Here is a 17538-nt window from a genome sequence, read left to right as displayed (position 1 = left end):
AGATATTCCAGAACTGTCTAGACGCAATCCCTTGCGATGGCCCTGCTGAAGCTGGGAGTTTAGACCAGACGCTATACCGTGCTCCCCTCCAGCCCGGTCCGTGCTGGGATCCCGGGGCTGCGTGAAAGCGGCAGCAGCTCCGCTCGGCTGCCGGCTCCCCGCTCCCCTCAGCGCTGTCCGCTCCCCGCTCCCGGCTCCCCGCTCCCCTCAGCGCTGTCCGCTCCCCGCTCCCCGCTCCCCGCTCCCCTCAGCGCTGTCCGCTCCCCGCTCCCCTCAGCACTGCCCGCTCCCCGCTACCCTCAGCGCTCCCCGCTCCCCTCAGCGCTGCCCTCAGCGCTCCCGCCGCCGCCCAGCGCGTGCGCAGCGCGGCAACGCCGCAAGTCGCGCGAGGCGGCGCGTCGGGCGCGCGCGCGCAGGCGCGGGGCGGGGCGGGCGCGCGGCGCTGATGCAAGAGCCGAGCACGGAGTGACCCCGCGGCACCGAGCGACCCCGGCCCCTCCGGCCCCCCCGGCCCCCGCCGCAGACATGTCCGGTGACGAGGTGAGACCCGCCGGCCGCCGCCACCACCTCCCGCCGGAGAGCCGCGCCCGGGGGCAGCGCTTCACCGGGGCCGCCGCCATGTGGGAGCCGGGCCTGAGGCCTGCGGCGAGCGCGGCCTCCGCCCAGCGCGGGGCCGGGGCCGTGGCGGGCGGGGGTCCCGCCGGACCGGGGTCGGGGCTGTGGTGGGCGGGGGCTACAGGCCGGGCCGGCGCCTTGCCCGGAGCCCCGCCGGGCCCGGGTCCCCGGGTGTGTGCTGGGGCCGCGTGTCTGGGGAAGGCCTGGAGCTTTCCTGGAGCTCCCAGTGTGCTGCTGGCGGCCGCCCCTCGCATGGAGAAGCCGGAGACGAAGGCAGATGGCACCGCCGCCGCTTCTCCATCGTGTTCTGCGCTCTTAAACGAAACGCAACGTTCAGGCAGTTACTGCTCGCTTTCTGGAGCTTTAATATCTCGGCTTTTAACCTTGAGAGCCGAATAGCAACATCTGAACAAATCGTAACTTCGCGCGATCTGGTGGTGTTTGTCTAGGCACAGTATCAGGGAAGTTGATACATCCATGTCTGAGAAATTTTTCAGTTGTTGTAAATGCCCTGTGTTGGCAGCTGTATTGGCCTCATTTCCTTTGCTCTCATGGGGGAGAAGGAAAGTTTTCCCTTTGTGAAGTGCTCATCAGCCTGGTGTAGCCCGTGGGCAGCTGCTCTGGCTGGATCTAAGAGATGGCTGCTTCTGGCCCTGTATCTTCTCTCTGATGGTGTTTGAAATACGTGTGTGGCTTGTTTCCTTCAGAGCAAAGTGATCACTCAGGCTTTGGAGACAGGCTTGTCCTACGTCATAAAGGAGAACTGGTGTAATTACAACTTATTTTAGTGTAGCCGTGATTGGCTTACTCAGCTCCTTTAACATTTAGAACGAATACATTGCATTTTTGTGCCTAAATGTGTCCTGGGAGCTGCAGTTCTCCTTTCTGGGCTGTTTTCTGTACTGAGGAATGCTTGCATCAGGTGCTGTCTGACTCAGGTGATCACAGGGCCATGGAGCAGTTCATGAAGTGTCCTGGTTTGAATTTAGTTTGTATCAGCAAAACTGGGTTTCTTGCATAGTGAATTAATTTGAGGTGATTCCTGGGATCCATAGTGAAGTTCCCTAGACATAAGTCAGTGTAGTGCAAGGACATCTGAACTGACTTGATCAGGGCAGGGATGCTGTCTGCTTCTTAGACATGCCTGTGTTTATTCAGACTAAGGAAATGGGATTTATTTGTGACTTCTGTTGGAATTCCTGCCGTTTGCCACTGTTACTGCAGTTCAGAGGATCACTGGCTTCAATCTTGAGTTGCATTTGGTCTGTGCAACTTTGATTCTGTTTTCCCCCCTCTGCTCACTTGCTATTTTTTTGTAAGTTGGGATTTTTTTCTGTGTAGGCACTTGAAGTAAGGAGCAGGTATATGGAGATGGCTGTGAAAAGGAACCATGTGGTATACAGAGGAGAAAAGCCCATATAGGAATTTGGCTTTGAGAGCAGGAACAGGACAGGAATTTATAATTTTTTTTTTCCCAGGAAAAGCATCCAGGTTTGTTGTGTTTGTGCTGGGGCTGGGGTTCCTTCAGTAAAAAACACGCAACTTTGTAGTTTGTCAGCACTAAATGGTATCAGAAAGTTCAGGCTAAGCCAATGTGCTGAGCAGAGGAAAGGAGGAAAGAAAGTTTGGAAACACGTGCCTCAGAAAGCCAGAACACAACCAGCTGGATCATCAGGCTGGTTCATTTATGTCATGACTTGTTAAAGCAAATGTGACCTAACGTTCCTGTTGAGTGCTTGCTGAAGCCCTTGGTAAACAAAATATTTCAGGCTTAGGCCTCCTCCTCCTCAGGTTGTGGAGTGTGGTATGTTCTGAGTGGGTGCTGGGTGTGCAGAAGCCTGGCTTGTCCTGCCTGCCTGGGGCGGCCCTGTCCAAGGCCACCTGGGTTTAATGCTGGTTTGAAACCAATCTCCTGTATCCAGGAGTTGTCTTGGTGTGTTCAGTTCAGTGTGGTTAGGCTGCAGACACTCTGTCTCTCTGTAGACACAAGACATCCTTTATTGAGGTTCAAATGTCTTTTCCTTCACAAAAAGAGTGATTTGGGGTGGGTGGGCTGGTTCGTTCTTAGAGACTGTTACATCTGATCGGGGCATGATCCTAGTTTTGTTTCACATGAAATAATAAAAACATCTTTAGGGTCTTGCAGAGCATCTTCATGGAATTGAGTCAGGCACTTGTGCTTGATCCTGAGGCTGTGCACTGTGCCATGCAGGCAGCTCTTCTGCTGTCCCAGCAGCCTGGGGAGCTCCAGGAGGAAGCAGACGTGGAACCAGTTGGACATGTTGTGATTTCTGTGCATTACAGCAGCATGATTCCTCTGCTGCTCCCTTAGATAGTGGTGTGAAGCCCTCTGGCAGAACTCTTTTGAAGATCATTTCAGTGCAACTAAAGACCCAGTTCAGCATTTGAAAGCTTCAGTGGCCCCCATAAATGTGCAGGCTTTGGGAATGTTGTGCTTCAGACACCCATATGAGCAGTTTGATGTCTTTAGTAGAGCCTGTATGAAACAGGTATGTTGAAAATGGGAAGAATGTCACAAGAACAGCATGGGTAGAATGAGAAGTGCAAGGAAAGGTGTTGTGGGGAGAGGGAAACCACCAGACCTCAGGTGGTAGCTGGGCAAGCTGGAGAACTGCTCCTTGGTGAAGTGCTGGTTCTTTCCTGACTGAGAGTGTTCATGATGGTGAAGTACAGCTCTGCGAGAACATTCTTCCATTACTGGATAAGAAACATTGGAGAAAGTGTCTAAAATGGTTGTATTTAATATATACCATGGTGTGACAGTCCAGGCAGATGTGTGTAATAAACTGACCAACAGCTGGGATGTCAGCTTGTGTCTGAAGTGAAACAAAGCAGGTCTGCAGATGATGAATAGGGGCCTTCTTCACAACCAGACAAGCTGAATTAAGCTGCTTTGCCGGCTAAAGAGCTCATTAACAGCTTTTAATTACCTGTGATGCCTTGAGGAGCTGGAACAGAGGCTATGCACAGTGTTGAGGGGAATAAAATGGGTATTTATTGTGAGGCCTACGAAAGGCCTACAAAGCCACACCCCAGCAATACAAGTGGCCCCTGCCTGGATGGCTCTAAGATGGAAGGAAAGGAGGGGTTGGTCACGAGTTCTCACACCTTTATAGGTTTCAGTCCATTTGCATGCAGGAGTGACTGTCCAATTAATAGTCTCAAATAGGGAAGTTTCATCCTCCCGCTTGCTTGTGTGTCCGCCCTCCTCTTTTCACGTTGTTTATGCTTAGGGCTTGAAGTTTAAAGACCCTGTCCTTGAGTCCCTATCTGGAATCGGACTGTTTTGTCTTCATCACCCAAGCACAACGGAAAAGCAGAACAGAACAGAAAACTTAAAACTTAGAGGTATCACCTGGTGTCTGAGGTTCAGTTTCTCTGTCTGGGGTGGGAGAAGGATGAGACCTTTGCCATTTCACAGTGTTCAGAGCTGATGCAGGTCGTACTGTATCACCAGCCCCTTCTAGGTTTCCTCCTCATCCAGAGTGTTCTTGTCAAGAGAGTTGTTTGCAGATCTTTCCTTGAATAAATCTGGGCATTCATATGTCTCACAAGGTGGAAGTGATGTGTGATCAGAGTATGTGCTTTGGTGGGGTTAAATTCTCTTCTGTGTTGAGTGGTGCTGTATTACTGCAAGATTGGAGTCCATAATGGTCGTAAAATAGAGAAGGTAGCCAATCTGTCAGAGAGACACAGCTTTAACATATTTTCAGCTGCACTTATAAATAGGTGACAGGAAGCTTGGGCTTCAGGAAAAGTAGCAGATGCTGTGAACTCTGACAGTTTCCCCTTGTAATACACAGCTGAGTTTGAAGCTGAGGAGCAGTTTGGGAAAAGTGTTACAAATAATAAATGGGGGATGATTATTGAGCTGCTAAGGAGCTCTTGACTTTTACAGATGATTTTCGATCCTACTATGAGCAAGAAGAAGAAGAAAAAGAAGAAGCCCTTCATGCTGGATGAGGAAGGAGGAGGAGACACACAAACGGAAGAGACTCAGCAATCAGAAACGAAGGAAGTTGAACCAGAGCCAACAGAAGACAAAGATGTTGAAGCAGATGAAGAAGACAGCAGGAAGAAAGGTAAAGTGAATCCATGCAGATAAACTCTCAAAAGTGCTGTTTGGAGATTACAAGCCCAGTTCCAAGAATTTGGCATCCCAGAGTATAATGCCAGAGCCTTGGTTTGTTCAGGGATTTGTGAGTAATCTCTGCTGCCTGTTTGGAGGGCAGATTGCCCTCCTGCTTGGAATCACGTTCACAGACATCACCAAGCTCCCAGGGACTTAAGTAATTTCCAGTTTTCTAACTCACAGCCTTTTGTGTAAGGCACTGAAAAGAGACTCTCTAAAATGGTGTAAAATTTTAAATCTTCCATGTGCGGTTGTTGCAGTAATTCCCCAATTCTTTTTCATTTGAACAATTAAGCAATAATGTGAATAACAAAAACATGGTTAAGGGAGTTTCTAGTTTTTGTACAATTCTGAATGTGATAACCAGAGTGTTATTTGGAATCTTTCAGGAAATGTGTGGTTGTGTATAAAACTTTGCTTTTTAAATTGAGGCAAATGTAATTTCAAGATTACCTAATTCAGAGAGTGCCATTAACTTAAATCCAGTTTGTTGATAAAATTGGCTCCTGCTGCTGACCAAAGAAACTTCTTCCTGCACTTCTCATTTTTTGTCCAAGCATCTCTAATGACAAAAGTGACTAATTTATCTTCTACAGCAGAAAGAAAGACTAAACACTGAAAGAGTCAAAAGACACAGAAGATGCAGAAACCACAACGGTATTTGGAGGCAGAGGGGAATGATCTCTTCAAATGTGAAGGATATCCACAGGGGTTACAGATATTTTAAAGACTTGGATGTAAATTAGAAACCTTCATGTCTGAACTGTTTCTACAGTTATACTTCTTTAGGCAATCCTTTGGTTTTGTTTTTTAGATACAACAGATGACTTGGATGATTTAAACTTCTTCAATCAAAAGAAAAAGAAGAAAAAAACAAAAAAGATATTTGATATAGATGAAGCAGAAGAAGGTGTAAAGGTTTGTTTAGATAACTTGACTAAAAACTCTCTTGCTTCCATTTTCTTGGTATTGGCAGTGCAGGAATTGTCTCAAGTCTGTCATTTTGTCTTGGTGCAGTTCATAACTAAACTTTACATGTCTTTCTTTTTTTTTTTTTTTTTTTTTTATGAACATGGTGCTCCTGCCTGGGCTTTTTGTCCAGAAGTGGAAAAACCTGCCTGTTCTACACAAAAAGCAAATAATTCATCAGTCTGTAGGGAGGGCTGATTAACCTCAAGGTTAATTGTCTTTTGGGGTTAGAGGGGTAACTGGATGTCAGAAGACACACACAGAACAGTCCTCTAAAGGCCAGCACTTCAAGTAAAGTGCACATACCTGCCAAGAAATCTGTTTTCACTCTGGTGTTTTCTTCAGAAAGGATTGGCTACTGTGCTGTGTTCCAGAAGGTGTACAAGATATTTTTAATCTTCTCAAGTTTTATTCCAAGTAGTGTTTTTGTATCACATGTCAGTGTAACTGGCAAGCCCAGAGAGCAAGAGGACAGAGAAATGTTATGTTACACATGAACCTTCTCTTTAGATTCTGCCTTTTGGGGAAGAAAATGTTCCTCTTATCTGCCTCAGAAGACAAAATACTTGCTCTGTGTTCTTTCAGTGTGCAGAATTGTGATTTAAAAAATTAGAGTAGCACAGCTTTTCTTTCCCTGACTGCCACCATGAGGGGTGTTTTGTTCCCTCCTGTCCTCAGATGGCTGCTGCCTTTTAGTGCAGCCTGACCTTGTTCCTGACTAGCCAGAAGTTAAGCCAGAAGGTGCAAATCTCATGGCAGTAATGCATGGTACAGGGCTCTCTTGAACATGTTGGAATTCCATTCTTACCTGTTAGGTTTCAGGGCTGTGGTGGTTATCAGCAGTATTCACCTCCATAGTGTGCAGCTGGTGTTATTTGTGATGCTGTGATTAACACTGAATAAACTACGGCCTCATTTCTTTGCAGGAATTGAAAATTGAAGGAGATGTGCCAGAGACAGTGGAACCTGAAGATGACCTTGATATCATGTTGGGCAATAAAAAGAAGAAAAAGAAGAATGTGAAGTTTCCAGATGAAGATGAGATAATGGAGAAGGATGAAGGTATAACCTAGCTCAGTGAGATGTCGAAAGTGAAAAGTAGTCCACCTTGTATGTGAATAAGTTCTGTTCAAATGCCTTTTTTGTTCCAAAATTTATCAGAAAAGTGTTCTATAAAAGCACTGTATAAATTTCCCATGCGTGCTGGTGCCCCTTGCTGACAAACAGAGAAGACTTGAGTCCACATTTAGTGGAATTTTCTTGTGTGTAGCTTTTAGAAATTATGTAAGCATGAGGTTCAAGAATGTTTCGTAATGAATCCCCAAAAACTTTTTTTACAGCATTTGAGGATGAAGATAGCAAAAAAGATGATGGAATTTCTTTTAGCCTTCAGTCAGGACCTGCGTGGGCAGGCTCAGAAAGGGACTACACATATGATGAGGTAATGTTCCAGAGAGTTTTAAAACATATTTTCCATGTTCATCTGCATCAATAGAGCCTTATGCTCATATTTCCTATTTCTAACTTCAAAGTGAAGGGCTTGTAGTCAGAAGCTAACAATGCATGTCTTCTATCACAGTAATTTTCACACGGGGCAGTGCTGGTTCTTGTTCAAACACCTCTGCCATGGGCAGGGCATGCCATGGGGAAACGGTGTTGGGATTTTGAATTTATCCGAACATTTTAAGTGTGTTCTGAAGCAGGTGGGGAAATCCTCTTAGGCAAAGGTAGTCTGATATTCACTGTGAATGCTGTTTGAGGTGGCTTTTAGAGGTGAGGTACTTTGAGAAATGGAGAATGCTCATGTGGGTGTGACTCCCTTCTTTTGCAGTTGCTCAATAGAGTTTTTAACATCATGCGGGAAAAGAACCCGGACATGGTGGCCGGAGAGAAGCGGAAATTTGTCATGAAGCCCCCGCAGGTTGTGAGAGTAGGGACCAAGAAAACGTCTTTTGTCAACTTCACAGATATCTGCAAATTGTAAGTTTCCCCTTTGGATTTCCCAGGACTAGCAGGTGGATGTACTGCTCTGTGCTCCTCTGTCCAAGGCAGAGTTTTCTGGCAACTGACTGTGGCAAACCAGGAGTGGAAGCTATTTCAGCCAGAGAGCTTGTTACATTTCTCTGTGAGAAGATATTTCTGAACGTGACTTATTCAGATAATTTCTAATCTTATATTTAAATTACAAAAATGGTACATGAGCTGAAATTTGCTGAGTTCATTGGCTTCTGTCAGGTAGGGTCACCAGTGACATTTATGTGCAAGCCTTGAGGAGAAGGGTGGGGAAAAGTTCTTTCTAATTAGAGCTGACTACAAATACTGTTCTCTTGGTAAATGATAGGACTCCAGTAGTGTTTTCCCACTGTTTCCTGCAGTGATATCTGTGTCTCAGTTATGTCTTGTGAAGGCAGATGAGTTCTTTGTGAGCGCTCTTGGAATGCAGATCTGATGAGTATCAGAAATATGCCAGCAAACAAGCTGGTGAAACCCTGCTGAGGGTCTGGGTTGTGCACTAAGGGGAGTTTTAACTGTTTTGTAGGGGGATGGGACACTAAGAATGAAAAATTTTTAATGGAAAGCTTCTTTTCACTAGTTGCTGTGATTTTGAGTTGGGGATAGTGGGAGGTTTTTTTGTGTGGACTGTTCAGGTTTCTTGTGTCCTCATTAATTGTGTGTGTGCTCTTTGGTGCAGACCCTTGGCACTGCTCCCTTTGAAACTGTCTAACTTAGTTGGATTTACCCTGCCAGTCCTGTATAAATACCAGATTTCTCTGAGGGGGGAAGATTAAACATTTCCTTACTTTATTTTTAGGTTACATCGTCAGCCAAAACATCTCCTGGCGTTTTTGTTGGCAGAATTGGGTACAAGGTAAGGCTGCTGGGCTGTGTGTGTGCCTAGGGTTGATATTGGTTAAATATAACATTTTTGGGGTTAGATCTGCATAGGTGTGCTGGAACATGAGGCTTTTGTTCCCTGCACTTCAGTGCTGTGCTGGGTGATTGAGGAGAGAATATTTTAGTGAGGAGGTACAGAGAAAACTCCAAGTTCAAGGGAATGGTCTTGTTCACTCCCCTGAGATGAGCAGGTGAGGGTTGTGCCTGGGCAAAACTTCCTGTAGGAAGCAGCCCTAAGTACCTCAGAATTTTGCTCTTTTTTTTCCCCCTACAACACAACTGTGGCTGTGCTCTTCTTGAAGAACGCATCTTGCTTCATGTTCCTGATTTGTTCTAATGCTTCACACCTGCAAATCAAATAATTAATTTTTTTCTTTTCAATTAGTGGTTCAATAGATGGTAACAACCAACTGGTAATCAAAGGAAGATTCCAGCAAAAACAGATAGAAAATGTCTTGAGAAGATATATCAGTAAGTAGAACTCCCTTTCCCACTCCAGATTTCTCTGAGGCTCCTTGTGCTGCCCAGGGGCCCATGGATGGCCCAGTGTGTGCCCACCACGGAGAAGGCTGAGGAGCTCCAATTTTCCTTTGTCGTGGAATAGTGCAAATACAGGTGGTTCTGCTGTGGTTAGACCATGGGCTGTACTCTGTCCTGCACTAAAACATGCTAAGGAAAGCAGAGCATTTGAGAACTATTTGTTTTCATCTGAGCTTTCGTATCTTGGCTTTGATGAGGACTGTGGAAAACAACAGGAATTGTTAATTTTGCAGTCTGTTGTACTCATGAATTGACAGATGAAGTGTGTGTGTGCCACAGCTGGTCAGGGGACTCAATGTGTCACAAATCCTGCTTTAGTGCTGTGTCAGTTCCAGAGCTGCTGACACCTGGCAATGCTATCTCAGCAGAGGAGCTCAGGGAACACCAGTGGGAAGTCTGTACTGGTTATTAACTTTAAAACAGTGTCAGTGCATAAAGTACCACACAAAACCTCCTCTTCATTAACCAGGAGCGATTTTTAGGTTTTCCTAATCCGCCCCTCTGAGCTGCTGGGTGTGTTGGAACTGCTTTTCCAGGCAGCTGTGCAGCAGCAGGTGCTGCTGGGTTAACTGAACCGGTTTGCTGTTAACTGGTGCCCTGTTGTCCCCTGCAGAGGAGTACGTGACCTGTCACACGTGCCGCTCCCCCGACACCATCCTGCAGAAGGACACCCGGTTATACTTCCTGCAGTGCGAGACCTGCCACTCCCGCTGCTCCGTGGCCAGCATCAAAACCGGCTTCCAGGCTGTCACAGGCAAGAGAGCACAGCTCCGTGCCAAAGCTAACTAGGTTTGCTAATCAACACTGCAGTTGGCAGAGTGTTCTGGGGAGATGGGACTGGACAGGTTTGCAATCGGAGTGGATTGTACCATTGTATTAAAGCAAGGTTGTAAAAACAAGAAATTTGGCTTTTGATTGATTGGTTTGTGAAATCCTTGCAAGATGCAGATCCTCAAGCTGTTCACATACATTTGCTCATTGAATATATTTTACCAACTGTAAGGAGCGTGGTGGGAAAGGAGGTGCTTTTTAATCCGTTCAGACTTCTGTAAAACACAAGATAAATTAAAGATACTATAACAGTGAGTGTCTTGGATTTGGATTTTTCCTTCAGTTTCTTCTTCAAACACTGGTGGGAATGGTTGGTGTGTTGTTACGCAGATCATGTCACTGAGCTATGTCCAAGACCCAGAATGAAGTTTTTAGATAAAGACTACTTTGCTTTTACATAACAGGCTTACTTTAGTTATGCTGTCATGAAACAGAGAAACCAGTCACAGAGTTCCAGGGCTGACAGGCCAACATGAGCCCTGCTCCTGCTTGTGCACAGACAGGGGGGTCAGCACATGCTGGTACTGCTTAATTAAGCAAAAATAGCTCTGAGAGAGTTCAGACACCAGATTGGTGCTGAATCTTAACACAGAATCAATAAACTGTACTGTAAGTTTTCATAGTGTCAGTACTAAATTTTGCAATTTCTAATAGAGAAGTGTTTCTATTTCTGAAGTCCTGCACTCTTCATCACTTTAAAAAGACTTTAAATGCAGCAAAAAAATAGTAGGTCTAAGTGTCATTGTATGGTGGCTGCAACACAGTCTTCTATAAATCTTGAATTTGCAGGAGATACTGCCAAATAATTTGGGTTCCAAATTAACACTTTCTGCTTCAGGATCTTCCCATGCCTTTCCTCAGCTGGCATTGTCAGTGACCTCGGGGGACCACCCAGCGCTGTCCTCGCTGGGTTTTGTGTAGAAGTTGTTCCAGCTGGGGATACAAAGATGCAGAGGGGGAGTCAAGGTCTCCCCTGGGTTGCAGAAGTGGGGAGAGTTGTCACTTGATTGCCAAAATGTCCCAGGGAGAGGGAAGGGTGCAGCAGCTCAGGGCCCAGGACAGCCACCCCTGCGGGTCAGGGGAGCAGCCTCTTCCCCAGGGGGGCTGGTCCTTGTGAAGGCAATACAGCAAACACCACAACTTGAAGGGTTTCTACTAAGTTTTAACCTTTGTATGTTAACACAGAGCACAGTATTGCTGGGGAGTCACTCACTTGCTATTTGAAAACTTTGACAGTGCTGTAAGGTGAAAAATCAAGGTTTTATGGTTGGTTTCTTGAAAGCATTTTGAATTTCAAGTGAGCTATAACAATGTTGGATGTATCTTAAAGTGAATAAAGCCAGGATCAGTGCCTCTTGTAACATTATCGTTGTATTCTTGTTTCTTCCTCTAGTTAAGTCTCCTGGTGGGAGTAAAACCTTGGAGAAGTGCAAGTTGCCTTTTTGTTTTGGTGATTTGCTGGTGGGACACTGTGAAATAGCTGAAAAGCAAAGATACTTTGTTTTTAAATGCTTGTTTTTCCTTGGATCAAGTACCTTTAACATACTTAAAAAAATACAGTGTGGCCTTGAGCTGGTGCTCTATTTCAGTGCTTTAAATGAAAAGTTTGATTTATTCCTTTATTAACTCAGATCTTTTTGATCCAATTTCACGAAATCATTGTTCCAACCTCTCAGCTGTGAGCTCTGGCTTGCAGGAGAGTTTCATAGGTGTATTTTGTAGATGTGCTTGGAGTCTGTGCATGAAACCCTGAAGTCTTTTAATGACTGATACTTGAGTGCACCATGTTGAGCTGTAGGCTTGGATCCTGCTGTGGAATAACCTCGCTAATGCAGGAAAAATCTGTCTTAGGAGCAGATAGCAGTTGGGGTTTATTCTTTTTAGGAACAACTTCCACAGTACAATCAAATAATGTATGAACACAAATGCCTCATGCTGCTTGTGAGGCTGATGTGAGTTTGAAGTGCAGTTGTGTTCAGAGGCAAAAGTTTTACTTAAGCTGGCTGTGAGAAAGCAGCTTAGGAATGGAGTTCTTAACAGAAGAGGGGTGGCTGTGGTTGCCCTGTGTCTGTCTGCAGATACCTTTTTGGAGGCAGAGATGGCTTTGTCCATGTTTTTTTTCTCTCTGAGCTGAAACTTGGCTGTGTGGAGACGTGGGAGCCAGATTTTAGGTACTGAATGTCCCTGTGTGACCAACAGCCTGGCTGCTCTGCTCTGTGGATTTTGCCATGCCCAGTTCTCCACCTGATCCAAGTAACCTGAGCAGTGCAGGGCTGTTCCTTCCCAGCAGTTAAGGTGAAACATCTTCCAGCCCAGAACACCGAAGAGAAAATCATCTGAGACTTGTCCCTGGAGGTGCTGGGAGAACAAACAATTGCTGTTGTGGTCAGTTAGCCTGAGATTTACTGATGCCTTGGAAGAATAATCTCTTTATCCCCACTTCTGCCACAATGTGTTTTTATCCCCACTCTCAGGTGGTTGCAGCTCAAAGGAGTGGGGACCTCACTCATATCCCTCAAGTAACCAGGGAAATGGGAACATCTCATTCCCTAACTGAGCACAAATCCAGTGGGATCAGCTGCCCTGGGCTCGTGTGCTTCTGTCCTGCTGAAATCACTGGTGGCTACTATGAAAATCAGAATAAACTCCATTGCTGGGAGCTTCTGTCCAGAGCAGGAATTTATTCATTTTTTGTAACCACAGCTGGTGTAAAGGAGGAGCATTTATGAAATGGCTCCGTGGAGGGCTGGGAGTTTCTGCTTGGTGCCAGGACTGTGACATTGTGCAGTGTCCTCCAGGTATGGCCCCCACACCCCGAGATCCCAGGTTTGGGGCAGCTTCTCAGGGAGATGGGCACTTGGGGTTGTCAGCAAGGAGAGGAAAAAAGCAGATTTTCAAAGCTGCTGCCACCAGGACAGGGTTTGTCATGAACTGCAGGGGGGTGTTGAGCTTTAACCAGGTGAAAGGGCCTGTGGTGGTGGCTGGGGCTGGGAGGGAAATGCAGGAATAGAAACAGCAGGAAGCTCCTGAAAAGCAAGAAAATGGGAAGTTGAGTGTGATGCTGACAGCTGAGAATCATTAGAATTTATCTGTTCATCTTCTAAATAACATTTCTCCAGCTCCCTGTTCTGCCTATGCTCAGTTTTCCCCTAGAGGTTTATTCCAGATTACTGGAACAGTATCCAAGAAGGTGAGAGGCCAGGCTTTGAGAAGGATTCGAATGCAGGCATTGAACAGAAATCAGTAACTGCACAAGAATTTAGCAGTTCAGATTCAGTCTGGCTGGAGAGCAAACTGCAAAGCCTCTCCAGCTCCTGAAAGAATTACTGGATTTTCTGAGTTGTTCCTGCTGTAGTGAAGGTCAGTGTCTTGATGCCAGAGTAGCAGAGGACCCAGGTCACAGGGGGATCAGGACAAGCTTGTCCTGGTGAAAACCTTTCCTTATTTTGGCAGCGGTGCCAGCAGGAGGCTGCAGAGGGTTGGATTCCCTCAGTGTCCATGGGAGCAGCCAGGGTTAGGCTTAAATCAGGGAGCTGAGGGAGCAGAAAAGTTGCTCTGATCTGATCAGTTGCTTAAACGATCTTGTGACAGGAGGATGAAAAAGGCTTTTGGGAAGATGTTTCATGGCAATATCTTCCTCCTAAAGTGAAACATCTTTTTCTCCTAAAGAGAAACAAGTTCAGGGGCTGGTGCTGATCCTTAACCTGGACAAGCCTTTGCTTTGAAGGGATCTCACCTGGCTTCAGTCTCTGAGCTAAGAAGTTTGGTGTTTGCAGCTCTTTCATTATTTTAGCTTTTTTTAGTCATTATTTTATCTATTTCAGTGATGAAGACAGGGCAGTGCCATCAAAGGTCATTCAGCCAGTCTTTAGTTTTCAGAAAAAGCCTGAAGACTGCTTTTCCTGTCGATGTTTCACCATCCATGGATACAGATCAGCTCTACATCAGCACTCACAGAGGTATCACAGCATGACCCTCTACACTCTTACACGTCCCTGACACAGCACGGCTGTCAGTCTGTCCCAAGGCCAAGGCAGCAGTTCTGTACACAGAAGGAGAAATTCCAGCTGGCCCTGGAAATATGTTGCTGAATTGGGCTTTCCTCATCAGAAGAAAAATACTTTCTCACTTTCCTCTGCTCTTGTCTGTAAGGACAGGTGCATTCCTTGCTGCCTGAGCTTGCTGTTCATCCTTTTTTCTTTTTGCACATTGCAAAAACCTGCTTAATTCCGGAATAAAGCAGTCACCATTTTACCTCTGTGTTGGGAAGTATTTTTCTGCCCACTACCCACTGATACAGGTGGTACCTCTGTCCCTCTCCCCCTCTTCAGCCCATTGCATCTCCCACTGTGGTCTCTGGACTCACAGAAGTTCTGCTTTTTCTAACAGAAGCAACATCCTTAATTCTGCATTCTGTAGAAAAGCAAATCACTTTTAAAGCCCATTGTTTCTTCCCCCAGCCCCTCTTTGGGTAATTGTCCCATGAATTTGGTGTATTTCTTTCTTCAGTGTGAGACACTGCCCTGGAGGGGGGCAGGACTGTGGGACTGATGGCAAAGCAGTTTGTACCCTGCCAGGTGCTTTATTACAGGGAAGAAATCTAGATGTTATTAATTTTGAAAATAAGGCACAGAAGCAAATAAAAAATAAATTTTCAGTTATATTTTTGTTTTGTGAACTGAAGTGTCTCTGTTCTCCTCATGGCCCTCAGAACCTGCTGCAGGCCTTGTGCTTTGGTGTCGTTCAGCACCAACATTGCCTTTTTTCCACCAAGGCTGTGAAAAAATAAGTTCTGAGAAATGTGAGCTCATCTGGAATGAAGCTTAAAACATTTTTCTTCACTGCCTTATCCCTACCCGCCCTGACACCCTGGGACAAGAGAGGGAGGAGTGGTTGTTTTCTGTGTTCTTCTGAAGGAGCTGTGCAGACAGCGCTGGGCTTTTCCTGGGCTTCTCCTGCTGTGATCTGGGCTCCAGGTGTGGCTGTCGAGGTTTCCCTGTTGGTGGGAAAGTTCTTGCTTGGGGCTGCCTGTGGAGTCTCGAATATTCCACACATGGCAGTTTGGTTTTAATTCCAGACCTTCTCCACTTCCCCAAAATTCATTTAAACCATGTGCTGAAGCACATTGTTCCCCTCTACTCTCTGTTCTGCATGAGGGAGGTGGCCTTTATTTAAATCTTTCCCCTGGCCAAGAACACCCTTGGATTGAAGAAGTGGAGTGAGCTGGGGCTGGAGTCCCTCTGACCCTCTGGAGATGCTGTGGGCACAGAGGTGACTCCTGAACTGGCCCAAAGCAGCACAGGGGATGCTCTGGCCTGTGTGGACAAAGGGAAGGGCTGAACTGGAGCACAGGGTGCAGCCCAGGAGGAGATGTCCCAGCTGAGCTGCCAGACCTGCTCTCCTCAGGCCACTTCACCCAGCAGGAGGAAGCTCTGAGCAAACCCATGGAGTGCTGGGGGCTCTGCACCCTTGTGCCTGGGCCAGCAGCATTCCCCCTGCCTGGGAGGAAAGCTGGGCAGTGAAAGGTGCTGAACTCGGTGTTTTCTTGCTGGGCCAGTGCAGGGTGTCCAGGGCAGGCAGAGCACTCCCAGTGTGGCTGAGTCCTTCTGGCACCACTGTCCCCATCCAAGGCTTGGGGCTGTTTTCCTGACAGGGGATGGACAGGCTCCACCAGGAGCCTGTGGGATTTCTGACCATATCTCCACATGCAAAACTTTATTGAGAAGAGGGAATTGAACCTCCTGCAGGGGGTAAGAAGACAATGCAGGAGGGTACAACCACTGTGACAGACCCATTGGCTCTCACCAATTCCCCAAAGGACAGTCCTGTTAGAGCTGCAATAACTGAAATGTTCCCAAAGTGCTGCACAGCCTAGAACTGTGATGCTCATCCAAGTTAATGGGAGTTATAAAAGCCAGTGGGGGTTTTTGTTGCATTTCTGGACTCAGACTGAATGAATGACTGCAGGCATTTTAGTCCCAGTGATTGTTTGTCCATGTCCAGAAGCAATGGAAAGAGCATTTGGGACTGGAGGAACCCTGCTCTGCTGCTCTAATGCCTGTCCAGGCCAGCATGGGAAAACCAGAGCACCAAAGCTTCCTGCATATCTGTGATCCCATCCCATCCCATCCCATCCCATCCCATCCCATCCCATCCCATCCCATCCCATCCCATCCCATCCCATCCCATCCCAATTTAACCCAAAGTGTGTCAGCAGCCTCAGACATTCCCGTTCCCTTTGCAGAGGTGCAGGCAAGGCAGCAGGAACGGAGACTTTGAGGCTGTTTCTAACCAAGGCCATGCTGCTTTTGCCCCTGATGGGATGGCAGCAAACAGCAGCACAAGTGAGAAGCCAGGTGAGGTCCAGGACACTTGGGAATGGGACCTTCCCTCTGTGGGTGGTGGGGAAAGTCTTTCACAAAAACCATACTATTTTTTTTTTTTTCAAGCTCACACCATGACAATTGTATATGTCCAGCTGAGCTGCTCAGTTTATCTGGTCACTTTTCTTCACAATATGCAGATATTGAACAAATTGTTGCCTGTGGGGTTGTTCTGGAGAGAATGGACTGGCCCAACCTTTGTCTTCCTACATCCCCACAGGGTAGGGACAATTTACAGGGAGTGGGGACCACACTGGACCATGGAAAAGGAGGTTGGCTGTAAATAGGGTGGGACCCTTTACATTCATTCAAGAGCTAATGGGATCTGACATCTTTTAATGTCAGGGTGTTTAAAGGGCCTTGGAGAGGACCACAGCTCTGTTAAGTGGGACAACCCTAAAGGGCCAGGAGCTGGCTGTGCCTGTGTGCCAAAAGATGAGATGGGAAAGAAAACTGCCTTGGCTGAACTGCCTGGAACTGAGGAGAAAAGAGTAATTCTTGACTTTTGGAAGAACATGGAGGCAATTTAGGACAATTACAAGGGTGTCATGGGGTTGTGCAGGGAGAATATAAGAAGGGTCAAAGCTCAACTTGAACTTAATCTGGCTACTGCCATAGAAGACAATAAAAAATGGGGTTGTAAATACATCAGCAACAACAGTAGGGCTAAGGAGAATCTCCCTCCTTTACGGGGGCTGGTCTCTTTTCCCAGCTATCAAGGGATAGGACAAGAGGAAATGGCCTCAGGTTGTACCAGGGGAGGTTTAGGTTGGATATTATGGAAAATTTTGTAATTGAAAGGGTGGTCAGGCATTGGAACAGCTGCCCAGGGCAGTGGTGGAGTCCCATCCCCAGAGGGGTTTAGAAGACGTGATGAGCACTTGGAGATGTGGGTCAGTGATGGCCTTGGCAGAGCTGGGCAATTTGGACTGGATGTCCTTAGAGGGCTTTTCCAACCTAAACCTCTCCTGGGCCCCCTTCCTCTCCTGACAGAGCAGTGGAGCCAGCAGGGAGCTCTGCAGGTGCTTTATGGCCCAAAGGGTGAATGAAGGGGTCGGGGGTGTCCCTTTCCCACCCCTGCTGCCCCCTCACCTGGGTTCTCTGCATGATCATGGACAGACCTCGCTGAGCACCCAAACCCCAGAACTCATT

General features: G+C 46.8%; 1 protein-coding gene across 1 annotated transcript; it reads left to right on the top strand.

The window, feature by feature from the left end:
* The first annotated feature begins 387 nt into the window (after positions 1-387).
* Positions 388-10258, top strand: EIF2S2 (eukaryotic translation initiation factor 2 subunit beta). Its single transcript, XM_014876126.2, has 9 exons — positions 388-540; positions 4535-4718; positions 5583-5686; positions 6664-6799; positions 7078-7178; positions 7569-7717; positions 8550-8606; positions 9018-9103; positions 9786-10258. Exons 1-9 carry the CDS (start codon positions 526-528, stop codon positions 9959-9961), a joined length of 1008 nt encoding a protein of 335 aa, XP_014731612.1. The 5' UTR covers positions 388-525; the 3' UTR covers positions 9962-10258.
* The last annotated feature ends 7280 nt before the right edge of the window (positions 10259-17538 follow it).

The sequence above is a fragment of the Sturnus vulgaris genome, chromosome 17 (assembly GCF_052056855.1).
Source record: "Sturnus vulgaris isolate bStuVul1 chromosome 17, bStuVul1.hap1, whole genome shotgun sequence".
Classification (NCBI taxonomy): domain Eukaryota; kingdom Metazoa; phylum Chordata; class Aves; order Passeriformes; family Sturnidae; genus Sturnus; species Sturnus vulgaris.
Note: the sequence above shows the minus strand (reverse complement) of the source record. Positions and strands in the feature narration are given on the sequence as shown.

What these genes read in the sequence shown, in the direction of transcription:
- EIF2S2 (XM_014876126.2), top strand. An exon ending in AGAAGACAGCAGGAAGAAAG is followed by an intron (nt 4,719 to 5,582) that starts GTAAAGTGAATC and finishes TTTGTTTTTTAG; the next exon opens with ATACAACAGATGACTTGGAT. An exon ending in TTCACAGATATCTGCAAATT is followed by an intron (nt 7,718 to 8,549) that starts GTAAGTTTCCCC and finishes CTTTATTTTTAG; the next exon opens with GTTACATCGTCAGCCAAAAC.